Consider the following 13,060-nt stretch of genomic DNA (forward strand, 5'->3'; position numbering starts at 1 on the left):
ATTAATTCATTTAAATATTTAATGAACTCTGTAAGGCAAGTGCTATTCCTATACTTTTTTGTTAATGTTTAAAAGTAATCCAGTCAACAGATACACTTTCTCTTAAGAAGTTTCTAGAAATGACCTATTGCTGCCTTTTTTTTTTTTTTTTAAACAGGAATCTTTCCTACAACCCAATCCAGAAAATTCAAGCAGATCAATTTGATTATCTTGTAAAACTCAAGTCTCTGTAAGTATATACCTATGGGGATAATTTTATGATGAAATTGTTATTTATACACTAATAGCTAATAAAGTCTATAATATTAGATTTGTAGAATCTTTCAAATCAGAAGCTTTATTCCCAGGATATGAGTTAAACACTGCAGAACCATATGGGTGCTCACTAGACTATAAACAGGTAGTTTTACCTTACATATTTATAAACTAAAAATCAGGTAATGATTTTATATTTTTCTATAATCACCAGGAGATTATATTGGATTGTTTGCTTTGATTCTCTGAAGGCAACTCTGCATATTCATTTCTCCATTGTACTGGTATCTAAAAATTTATTATAGCCACTTTTATCCCAAAGATGCAATATTCTGGATTATGTAAATCAGTACTCACACCACACACACACACACACACACACACACACACATACACATCTGTTATGGTCTAAGAATTGCCTTTAAAAGATAAGTTCAGTTCATTTAGTTTAAATGTACCCTCAGTAAAATGACATCTTATTAGAAAAAATATATTATTTTAAAATTATTAGAAAAATTTCAAATCTCTCTGCTTTTGTAATATTGTCTGAAAGATAATGTGCGTTCATTTATTCCACAAACCCTTATTGAGAAGTTACTATGCACAAAGCATAGGTTATGATCTATAAGGATCAAAAAAATTCAAATAGAGGAGATATTTGTGTATAAATGCCAGAATCAAAAAGGAGTTGGGAAGTAAGTGCATAGGGCAGGCTGAGTATGAATGTTTGGTTCACAATCAGTGTTAACAGACAGCATTTTGTCACAAAAACTCATTTTATTATATTCTTGTAATATATGTTATTTTGATGATTAATTTGATATTTTTAGCAGCCTAGAAGGAATTGAAATTTCAAATATCCAACAAAGGATGTTTAGACCTCTACTGAATCTCTCTCACATGTAAGCAGATGTTTTTCTTGTTTTTCACCCTGATTTCCATCTTTTATGTTTCCTCATGCACTGTGCTAATACATCCATACCCAAAGCATCCAATCTAGCAAATCTTCTGCTGACTCATTTGTCTAATTTATTATTCCTAAAGTGTTGTTATTGGGTGGGATGATTTTTAGCGCCCCAAGGTCTAGTAGAATCAAAGGTGATTTTTTAAATGTCAGAGAACATGAGGGTGGAGGGAAGGCCCTCAGTCATATAAGCTCTCCTTAGCACTGATACCATTCATACATAGGGATGTTTGCCTGATGAGCTAGTAATTTGCACACATGGTATAAGTGCTACCAGATGAAGAAATAGGAACTTATATAAACCACACAAAATAACTGTAAATAATTAATTGCTGTAAATGGAGGAAAGCATGGAGAAATACTCCTTAGTAAAAAATGCTACCAATGGCAGGACATGATTGAAGCAAATGAGTATGGATAAAATGGCAAACTTTGAAAAATCTTTTTTTTTTCATTTATTTTTTATTTATTTTAAGCATAACAGTATTCATTCATTATTTTTTCACCACACCCAGTGCTCCATGCAATCCGTGCCCTCTATAATACCCACCACCTGGTACCCCAACCTCCCACACCCCCACCACTTCAAACCCCTCAGATTGTTTTTCAGAGTCCATAGTCTCTCATGATTCACCTCCCCTTCCAATTTCCCCCAACTCCCTTCTCCTCTCTAACTCCCCATGAAAATCTTTTCTTCAAACAGTGTGTATTATGGTGCCATTGATTCTTTGCTTTGGAAACATCTTTCTTTAATTGAGGGCAGTCTTACAGCAGATGTTAGGTTGATCTCAATGCAGGCTAATTAAGTCCCAACAATTTAGAAAGTGTCATGTCCGCCAACACCCCTCTATAATTTTGATTATATTTTAAGTCTAATGCAGGACATTCTTTTTGTTTTCCATAACTCTTCAGAGAGGATGCTTATAAAATTTTCTTTGATTGCACACAACATAAAGCACTCAGACAAATGTAAGCCAAATACAGTTTATTGGGAGAAAATGGTTAGCTCATAAAACCCAAGAAACAACTCAAGGAACAGAGTTGAATTGGGCAGAAACCATATCAGATCTAAGGGATTCGGGCAGCAAGAGTTAAACAACAGGACGATATACTGTAATTGTCAAGCTTTTATCTTGTGTTATTACTACAGCTCTCTAAACTATAAAGATCATTTATAATTTTTGCCAGAATACATGGCTTTAGAGGAAAATACATCTAATTTGAACTTCAATTTCTACATTTATTAGAAAATTTTGTAGTAAATAATTTGCCTTCACTGAAGATTCATCTCTTCCTATGGTGGTACTGTTACGTAATGCATGGAGTTTACTTGAGAATTGATTCCTGATACCGAGAAGATGATCAGTCAATGATGTAGGTGTTGCTGGTAATACAGTAGCAATTACTGATTATCTGGGTAGTGTCTGTATCAATAAAACAGGTCTCTCTATTGATGAAAAAATTAACTCAACAAATATTTATTCAACACCTTATTATGTACCAAAATCTGGTCGAGAGTTAAGCATGTGAACAGGCAGTTACAGCTCACATAATGACTTCTGTAGTAGAAAAGCCATGGAAGTCAGAGAAGAAAACATTTGGCTCTCTCCTCCCCTGAGGGCTGAGAAGCAGGATTAGTTGGAGCAACAAGAGGAGCACGTAAACACTAAAAATCCAATAAAAGTTTCCTTAGATGGATTAATTCTCTCGATCTCATGCTGATGGTTTATTTATGTTTCAAGGCATGTCTTGAAATTCGTGGTGCCTATTTGCTGCTCTAACCCATGCATTCTTTTGCAGTGAAATCAAGTTCACAAGAATTAAAATTTCAACCTTTAGTATCTTTTGTGTTTTACCTTACTGTGAGCCTCATATTATGTTTTCTTCCTCCTGATAAGATGTAGAAAAGAAATACAAATGTACTGTGACACTGAATTAAATTTGAAATCTTATTTTACTTTCTCTTTGTGCATCAGATATTTTAAGAAATTCCAGTACTGTGGGTTTGCACCCCATGTTCGCAGCTGCAAACCAAACACTGATGGGATCTCATCTCTAGAAAACCTCTTGGCAAACATTATTCAAAGAGTGTTTGTCTGGGTTGTATCTGCAGTGACATGCTTTGGCAACATCTTTGTCATCTGTATGAGACCTTATATCAGGTCTGAGAACAAGCTACATGCCATGTCAATCATTTCTCTCTGCTGTGAGTATTTCCTGATTGAAGAGGAATTATAGTTTTGAAATACAGGAGAGCACTGCTATTAGAAAATAAGGAAACAGAGTGGTAGAAATATGAGATTTTACATTTTCCTCTTTTTTGCTTCTACGTTGTTTTCAGATTCACTGTAATGAAAATCAAATGACTCTGGTGAGAAGAAAATAAGTTTTTAAAACAGGAAAATTCAGCTACCTTACACAGGTTAATGAAGCTCTTGTTTATTAGCTTTGTCTTGTAAAGAAGCTCTCCTTCATTAGTTTTCTTCTCTGAAGGCATGTTTTGTTAAAGCCTGTAAACTCTTTTACTATGAATAAAATGACAATCTTTCATAGTCACATTTTTATATCCAGGGTTGTATTTACTTTTTTGTTTGCATCTCTGGATCCTAGGTATTGACTTACCTGATAGCTGGGTTCCTGGTCTCTGAGCTATGAAAATCTCTTCCATTCGTAATTTGAGATATTTGAATTTAAAAAATGTTTTTGGTAGTATTAAAATTTTTAAGTTTTTGAAATGTGATTGCAGAGTACTGTGTTAAATGAGGACTACCAAGAAAAAAAAGTAAGAAACCAGTGGTCAGGCTGTTTACAGTGTGGGTCACATGGCCTGTAATGTAGCCATACTTTCTCCAGCGAGTATCAATCTACACGATGTTTTGCTTTATGTTTACATGCCCAGGCTCATTCAAAGTCTATTGTCTTATTATTTTATTCATTGCAAGCTACCTAGGAAATAGAAGTCAGAAACTGGTTACTAATTCATATTGTTAATTACAAAATTTTGAGTATGCTCAATTGCTCTGGGGAAAGCTAGAGTATAACTTCAATGTTCAAGGATTAGGACCAGCCTCATCATTTATAAAGTGATGTGATTTCAGAAACCTTGTGTAGAATCCCTGTGTAGTTAAAAAAAAAAAAAAAAAAAAAAAAAAAAAAACTCACCTACTCTCGGATATGAAATATATGCTTAAAAAGCAAAATCACCAAATAGGGCATCACACTGACAACTGATTCTGGGGATGAGAGAACCTAAAATGAGACAATGAAAGATGTAAAAATAGGAAGAGAGAATCAGAGAGAACAGATTTGCTTAGACCAGCTCTGGGTAAATAACTCAAGCCCTTCAAAATTATACTGACTATAGAGCACTTATTTTTTGGTTAAGATTTATATGAGAGAAAGAGAGAGAGAGCACAAGCAGGGGGAGCGATGGGGGAGAGGGAGAAGTAGGCTCCCCAGTGAGCAAGGAACCCCATGTGGTGCTCCATCTTATGACCCAGGGCAGAGTGGCAGGCAGAGGGAGAAGCAGTCTCCTCGCTGAGCAAGGAGCCCAACTCCAGGCTCAGTCCCAGGATCCCGGGATCATGACCTGAGCCGAAGGCAGATGCCTAGCTGACTGAGCTACCCAGGTGCCCCTCAACATAATTACATTTTATCCATTTACTCAACGCCTCTAGGTAACGAGACCAGAATGGAAAACAAAATAGACAAATCCCTACTCAAACAGACCTGAAAATTTAAAAAAAAAAAAAAAAAAAAAAAAGAGGACATGATTATGTAATTAGCTATAGAGGGTGCTGTAAGAGTGGTTATTGAAGAGAGCTGCTGAAGAGGTCCTTACCCATAAACAAATAAAAAGTAGAATAAAAAGTTTCTCCTCCCAAGTGGAAGTAAATGAGATATTTTTTGCTCATACTGAAAATACTACCACTTATTGTTAATTCCTTTATACCTATTTAATTCTCTAAATTTGCAACATCTCCTGGTCCTATAGGTGCTGACTGCCTCATGGGAATATATCTGTTTCTAATTGGAGCCTTTGACCTCAAGTTCCGTGGAGAATACAACAAGCACGCACAGCTGTGGATGGAGAGTATTCACTGTCAGCTTGTGGGATCTTTGGCCATTCTGTCCACTGAAGTATCAGTGTTACTTCTAACATTTCTGACGCTGGAAAAATATATCTGCATTGTCTATCCTTTTAGGTGTTTAAGACCTAGAAAATGCAGAACAATTACAGTTCTGATTCTCATTTGGATTACTGGGTTTATAGTGGCTCTCATTCCATTGACCGATAAGGAATTTTTCAAAAACTACTATGGCACCAATGGAGTGTGTTTCCCTCTTCATTCAGAAGATACTGGAAGTACTGGAGCCCAGATTTATTCAGTGACAATTTTTCTTGGTGAGAAACTCTGTATTATAAACCCTTTTATTCAATTACTAGAATAAATCAAAATGTCAATCTCATTATTTCTTCCAATGTTTATAAATTTTTATTTCAGGTCTTTTTTTTTTTTTTAAGATTTTATTTATTTGTCAGAGAGAGTGCATGCAAAGCAGGGAAAGTGGCAGGCAGAGCAGGCAGAGGGAGAGAAGCAGGTTCCCTGCCAAGCAAGGAGCCAGATGTGGGACTCAATCCTAGGACACTGGGATCATGACCTGAGCTGAAGGCAGACACAGCCGACTGAGGCACCCAGGCTCCTTTTTTTTTATTTCGTATCTTCTAACCAGTTTTTCACATTGACATCAGGGATGGATTCTGTCAGAAAAACCCTAAGGGTTCCCCCGCCCCATGAATTACCACTTTATCATATAAATTCCAATATGCTCCTTAATGACAAAATGGTAAATACTTGTATTTCATGCAGTCACCCTAATAATACTAAATAAAACATATTTTAACTCTTTGCACTTATAATATGAACAAACTGAAAATAGCCACATAAGTCTTTGCCTTGAAAATAGACATACAAGAGTTTTTTTCTTGTAAAGAATATTCTCAGAGGGAGGCTAAAGAAAAAATATATATATTATAAAATATATATTTTATATATAAATATATACATAGTCTCAAAGAATCACTTAAACTAATTGAATTATTTTTAAAAACTATAATGATTAAAAGACCCAGGATATTCGCTGAATCACTATAATCTCATTTTAATATGCCATTTTTAAAATTAAAATTCCCTCATTCCTCATCAGTACAACATTACTTCCATTTTTTGAAAAATTCATTTTTGTGTACTTAAGTGATTCATATGAAAAAATAAAAAACATGTTCATGTTCAAACAGCTAAGAGTATGTATGTTTGTTTTGAAAGTCTGCTCATACACATCAGTAATAATCTTTGTGTTCTAAAACAGGTGTTAACCTGGCGGCGTTTATCATCATAGTTTTTTCCTATGGAAGCATGTTTTACAGCGTGCATCAAAGTGCCATAACAGCAACCGAAATACGGAATCAAGTTAAAAAAGAGATGATCCTTGCCAAACGTTTTTTCTTTATTGTATTTACTGATGCATTATGCTGGATACCCATTTTTGTACTGAAATTTCTTTCATTACTTCAGGTAGAAATACCAGGTACAACTTTTTTTTTCTTTTTGTAAAAAATTAATAAATCTGTCTCTGTAGTGTTCCTCTAAGAAGGAAAATTAAGATTCTTAACACCAACTCATTTTAAGAATTTTAAGTCAGAGTTGTATGCACTTCAGGCTCTGTTCATCAATCGAAAGTTTACTGGGAGGCAGCTGTTCAGTTATTTCTGTAAATGCCTGAAACACAATTTTTGAAATTACCATTGGAACAAAGTAATGACTCAAATAAATAACATTCTATGTTTTGTAATTCTGATAATGCCATGCTTAAGAAAACCAAACAGGTAAAAATGATTATGAAATATTTACTTCATTTTTTTCTTTTTTTTAAACTTCATTTTCTTTTGAGAACATAAGACAGTTTTCTTCCCAGAATACAGAGCAATTTAGAGAACATTATCCCAGAGTGTGAGAGATGATTGAAGATGCATTCCTAGTATTTAAAAATACTGTAAATCATGCTCATTAGAATAGCTACTATCAAAAACAGAGAAAATACCACAAATCGGTGAGGATCTGGAGAAATTGGAGCTCTTGTGTATTACTGGCAGGAGTGTAAAATAGCACAGCTGCTATATTGAACAGCATAGTGGTTCCTCAAAAAATTAAACAAAGAAATACCATATGACCCGGCAATTCCAATTCTGGGAATTGAAGTAATTAAAAGCAAGAACTCAAACAGACATTGGTACACTCATGTTCATAGCAGCATTATTCACGATAGCCAAAAGCTGGAAGTAATACAAGTGTCCATCAATGGACGCATGGATAAATAAAGTGTATTGCACACACACAATGGATTATTACTCAGCCTTATAAAGGGAGGAAATTCTGAAGCATGGTAAGACATGAATGGACCTTGAAGACTTCATGCTAAGTGCAATAAGCTAATCATCAAAGGAAAATATTGTATGATTCCACTGTACTAACTACATACACTGTATGACTACTCTAGTAGTCGAATTCATAGAGACAGAAAGTTTGTGAGTGTGTCATCAGGGGTTGGGAGGAGAAGCAGATGACAAGTTACTGTTTAAAAGGTATGTAGTTTCCACCGGGCAGGATGAAAAAGTTCTGGTGGTGGATGGTGGTGATGATTGCACAACTCTATGAGTGTACTTACTGCCACTGATCAGCACACTTAAAAATGATGAAAATGGTAAATTTTATGTTATGTATATTTTACCACAATAAAAAGATGTGCAAAATGCTATTAATTGTGAGTGCAGTATATAGTCACATTTTTAAAAATTATAAATATATAATTTTAATTTTGTTTTATCCCATGGTTGGTGATAATAGTATCTTACATTTTATAAGCAACAAAGAGAGAAAAGAGCATCAATTAAATTATAAGAACAAATCTGAGTTATTGGTAGTTACCTCTGTACTACAGTAATTTTTAAGATAAGTTTAGCCAGCAATGTTTTTACCGAAATAAACATCTAGTCAAAAGCCTAAAAATGCATACCTATGTTTAAAACCAAAGAAATAGCAGAAAAGAAATCTATATATTTTGATAAATACTTGTATGTACTGTCCAGCAATTAAAATATTATAAAAGGTGTGATTTGAATGCTAAATGATACTGTTTTTCCTAAAATGAAATCATATCACAATAATATGTAATCACTTGGTGGAAAATGTTTCTACCTAATCGAATACATTAATTGATTATTCAAGAAAAGCTACTTAGAGAAGAACCCTGTTTTTTTGCAGCACCAGCACTCCCCTCAAACACTGGCACCCTGGAAAGACATCCTGGAAACACATTAGACTCGGTATTTAATTGTGTGACATCAAAGGGAAGACATTAAGACTCAAAAAGGGGTTGGGGGGGAAACAAGGAAAAGGGATTTCTATACCTTGTAAACATCCATGAACACTGAAACTACTGCATTTTTCTCTTCTAGGTACCATAACCTCTTGGGTAGTGATCTTTATTCTGCCTATCAACAGTGCTTTGAACCCAATTCTGTATACTCTGACCACAAGACCATTCAAAGAAATGATCCATCAGTTTTGGTATAACTACAGACAAAGAAAATCTGTTGACAGCAAAGGAAGTCAGAAAACATATGCTCCGTCGTTCATCTGGGTAGAAATGTGGCCACTGCAGGAGATGCCGCCTGAGTTAATAAAGCCAGCTCTTTTCACAGACCCCTGTGAACTGTCACTAATTTCTCAATCAACTAGACTCAATTCCTATTCATAACTGACTCTGAAAACCATTGCTACACGGGGAATCTTGTGGGATGTTCATGAAGGATTCATTAGTATAAAGTGAATGCCACAAAATTAATAATTTATAATGGCTAAGATAAAGCCATTACAAGGACATGAGGTTGTTTGGGAAAAAAATCAAAGTGATGGGGGCCCGTATAAAGGGAAATAAATTGTGTCAATAATATGTATATACTAGTACATATTTTGCATAGGAAATTAAGAGAAATCTACTTCAGAAAGATTTATTCATTCTTTTGCCATTTATTGAGGAACCATTATGCACGTAACACTGCAGTAAATTTCTGGAAGTGTACAGTATAGAACCTTTTCAATTTACAATGTTAAATTATGTGTAGCTACAACAGAATATACAAAGGGCCATCTGCAGTACTTAGTTTAAGGTAGAGCTTTGTCATGCACATCAACAAACATAAAAATCATAAACACTTGTAAATAAAGGTTTAAGGTTTTGGAATACTAATATAATGAAAAATGAGGAATGAAAAAATGTCTGATTGTTTGCAAAATAGATACTTATTTTAAGAATTCCTCTTACCTTTCTTGAAGTACCTGCCTATTTGAGAGGTAATACACAAAATTACTCTGAAAAAAGATGTTCGGATATAAACTCAAAATAGCACTTCTCCATATATCCTCACATTTACTGTCAACTGATTTTCAGCAGAGATACCAAAACAATCAATTGAAGAAAGAAGTGTGTCTTCAACAAATGATGCTGGGACAACTGGATATTCACATGCAAAAGATTGAAGTTGGACCCCTACCTTACACCATTTACAAAAACTAACTCAAAATTAATCAACAACCTAAATATAAGGCATAAACCTCTTAGAAGAAAACATTTGGGTTAATCTTCAAAATCTTGGATTTAGCAATGGATCCTAAGATGTGACAACAAAAGCATAAGTAACAAAAGGAAAAAAATCAATAAATTGGACTTCATTTAAATTAAAAACTTTGTGCACCAGAGAATGTTATCAAGAAAGTAAAAAGACAGGGCACCTAACTGGCTCAGTAGGTGGACCGTGTGACTCTTGATCTTGGGGTTATAAGTCCAAGCCCCACGTTGGGTACAGAGAATTACTTAAAATCTTTTTTAAAAAAGAGGTAAAAAGACAATCTACATAATGGAAGGAAAAATTTGCAAATCATATATCTGAGAAAGAGTTAATACCCAGAATATATAAAGAACTCCTACAAATCAACAAGATAAACAATCCAATTTAAGTGGGCAAAGGACTTAGAAAGACATTTCTACAAACAAGATACACAAGTGGCCAATAAACACTTGAAAAGTTGCTCAACATCAGTAATCATTAGAAAAATGAAAACTGAATCTGCAATGGGTTAGATTACACTTTACACATACTAGAAAGGCTGTAATTAAAATAGCAACAACAAAAAAAGTATTGACCAGGATGTGGAGATTGAAACCCTTCTGCATTGCTCATTGGAATGTAAAATGATGCAGCCACTATAGAAAACAATTAGGTTGTTCTTCAAAAGCTGATCATAGAATTACCATGTGATCCAGCAGTTTCACCCTGGGTTAAACCCAAAAGAATAGAAGACAAAACTCAAACAGTTACCTGTATGCAAACGCTCATTGTGTCAGTTATTTACAGTAGATGAAAGATGGAAACAACCCAAGTGCACATCAACTAATAACTAATAATAACAAAGTGTGGTATATGCATACAATGGAGTATTATTCAGCCATTTATAAGAAAGAAGTTCTGACATATCATCTACAACATGATGCGTATGAAAGAAGCTAGACACAAAAGGACAAATACTGTATGTTTCCACTTCTAAGTAAACTGCCTGAATATGCTAAGCCGTTGAATTGTACACTTTCAATGGATGGATTTTATGGTGTGTGAATTAGATCTCAAAAAAGCAGTTAAGAGGGAAAAGGAAGGAAGAAAGCTAGAATGCACCGATTCAGGAAGTTAAGGAAGGAAGGGTCTGCATGTACATGTTTTACTTCAAAGAGGAAGTAGTTGTTATCAAGAGTTGGACTTACCTTCCTTTTGCATGGCCAGCCAGTTCACAAGATATTAACTTTTCAGCTAGTTATTGTTCTGGTCTCTGACCTATTGGAATTTTTTGCTCTCATAATTTGAAATCTTTAAATAGGAATAAAATGTTTTCAGGTACTTTTAAATACACCAAAAATATTTGAAACATGAAAATACTGGAATCAAAAATATATTTATTGAATAAAAAATTGTATATATTTCTTTTGAAAGCAAATTGCCTACAGTTTAATTCTATTAAAAATGTAGATTACGTTGAGTCCTTTCTGTTCTTACTTGTAATAATACCAATAAATTTTCTACATGAGGGCTATGGTTATCATTTCAACAAAAAAAGTCAGAGAATAATAGAAAGCTATAGTTCTGCTTATAATATTCAATTCTCAAGGACCTGGGTGGTTCAGTCAGTTGGGCATCTGACTCTTGGGTTTTAGTTCAGGTGGTGTTCTCAACATTATGAGATCGAGCCCCACCTGAGGCTCTGCACTCAGCTCGGAGTCTGCTTGGGACTTTCTCTCCTTCTCCTCACTGCCCCCTCCACATCTATCTCTCTCTCTCTAAAGTAAATAAATAAATCTTCTTAAAAATATATTCAATTCTCTAAGTACTCAGACTATACAATTTTTTTAAAGCCTACAAAAATGAAAATACATTGGAATTCTCTTATAAATTATTTTGGGATTATTATTCTTTTTTTTTTTAAGAATTTATTTATTTATGACAGAGAGAGAGATCACAAGTAGGCAGAGAGGCAGGGCTGAGCAGAGAGCCCAATGCAGGGCTCCATCTTAGGACCCTGAGATAATGACCTGAGCCAAAGGCAGAGGCTTAACCCACTAAGCCACCCAGGTGCCCTATTTATTATTCTTAAGAAGTCTTATTACTAGTAAATAATAGAATAGGAAAATATTTTTCTTTTTTTTAAAGATGTTATTTGAGAGAGAGTGCAAACATGCATGCTTGCTCACAAATTGGGTTAGGGAGCATGGCTCAGCAGAAGGGGAGGGAAAAGGATAGGAACAAGCAGACTCTCTGCTGAGTGGGGGGGACCCTACCTGGGGTTCAACCCAGAGATCATGACCTGAGCTGAAACCAAGAGTCAGACACTCAACCAACTGAGCTACCCCCAAAATTATTTTTCTAAAAAAGAATTTCTGCAAAAGAAAAAAGCAGGGGCACTTGGGTGGCTCAGTCAGTTAAGTGTCTTACTCTTGATTTCAGCTCAGGTCATGATCTCAGGGTCATGATCTCAGGGTTGTGAGATCCAGCCCAGATCAAGTCTATATGGAACTCCATGCTGGGCATGGAGTCAGCTTAAGATTTTCTCTCTCCCTCTCGCTCCGCTCCTCTCTCTACCTCCACATGTTCTCTCCCCCTGACCCAAAAAAAGAAAGAAAAGAAAAAAACGATAATCATGAAGACTACATAAAATGTAATCCTACAAAAATTATAATTGTAACCTATGTTTATGGGTCATAGAAATGCAGTGAATTTACAAAATATACACCTCAAACTACTTTTTAGCATTTAAAATATTTTCAAATAATTTTCTATAGACAACTTGATTTGTCTACTCAGTCTACTTACTTCTTCCATCTTTCCGCCTGCCCAAATAGAGTAACTTCCACTTAATGTAATTTGGTAAGTAATTACTAGCATACTGTGTAACTATTTCCTACTAACTTTCAATGGAAGTTACATTAGAAGCACTAAATTAATGCAGATACAAGTCATGGTTTTCTCTTTTACAAAAATAACTTTAGTTCAAAACTCATGGACTAAGCTCTAGGTCAAATCAATCCTCTAAGTTAAACTAAAGTGTTTTAAAATGTAAAAATAAATATCAGAAAGACCTCAACTTTTTTTTTTTTTCTATTTTTAGTTTAAGGGCTCCTATTACATCCAGCTAATACATAATCTCTCACAAGGAAATTACTTATTTACTGCCTTTT

The 13,060-nt window shown here is 34.6% G+C and overlaps 1 protein-coding gene across 3 annotated transcripts in view; it reads left to right on the forward strand.

Annotated features, from left to right (window-relative positions):
• RXFP1 (relaxin family peptide receptor 1) overlaps window positions 1-11,394 on the forward strand; it is a 101,018-nt gene extending 89,624 nt beyond the window's left edge. For all 3 annotated transcript variants that reach the window (XM_059174087.1, XM_059174097.1, XM_059174102.1), the window contains 6 exons: window positions 158-229; window positions 1,086-1,157; window positions 3,196-3,425; window positions 5,214-5,624; window positions 6,590-6,808; window positions 8,736-11,394. In XM_059174087.1, coding sequence (XP_059030070.1) covers window positions 158-229; window positions 1,086-1,157; window positions 3,196-3,425; window positions 5,214-5,624; window positions 6,590-6,808; window positions 8,736-9,037 — 1,306 coding nt within the window. In that variant the 3' untranslated portion in view covers window positions 9,038-11,394. The remainder of the gene's footprint in view (window positions 1-157; window positions 230-1,085; window positions 1,158-3,195; window positions 3,426-5,213; window positions 5,625-6,589; window positions 6,809-8,735) is intronic.
• Window positions 11,395-13,060: the final 1,666 nt, after the last annotated feature.

Source organism: Mustela lutreola, chromosome 1 (assembly GCF_030435805.1).
Source record: "Mustela lutreola isolate mMusLut2 chromosome 1, mMusLut2.pri, whole genome shotgun sequence".
In the NCBI taxonomy this organism is placed as follows: domain Eukaryota; kingdom Metazoa; phylum Chordata; class Mammalia; order Carnivora; family Mustelidae; genus Mustela; species Mustela lutreola.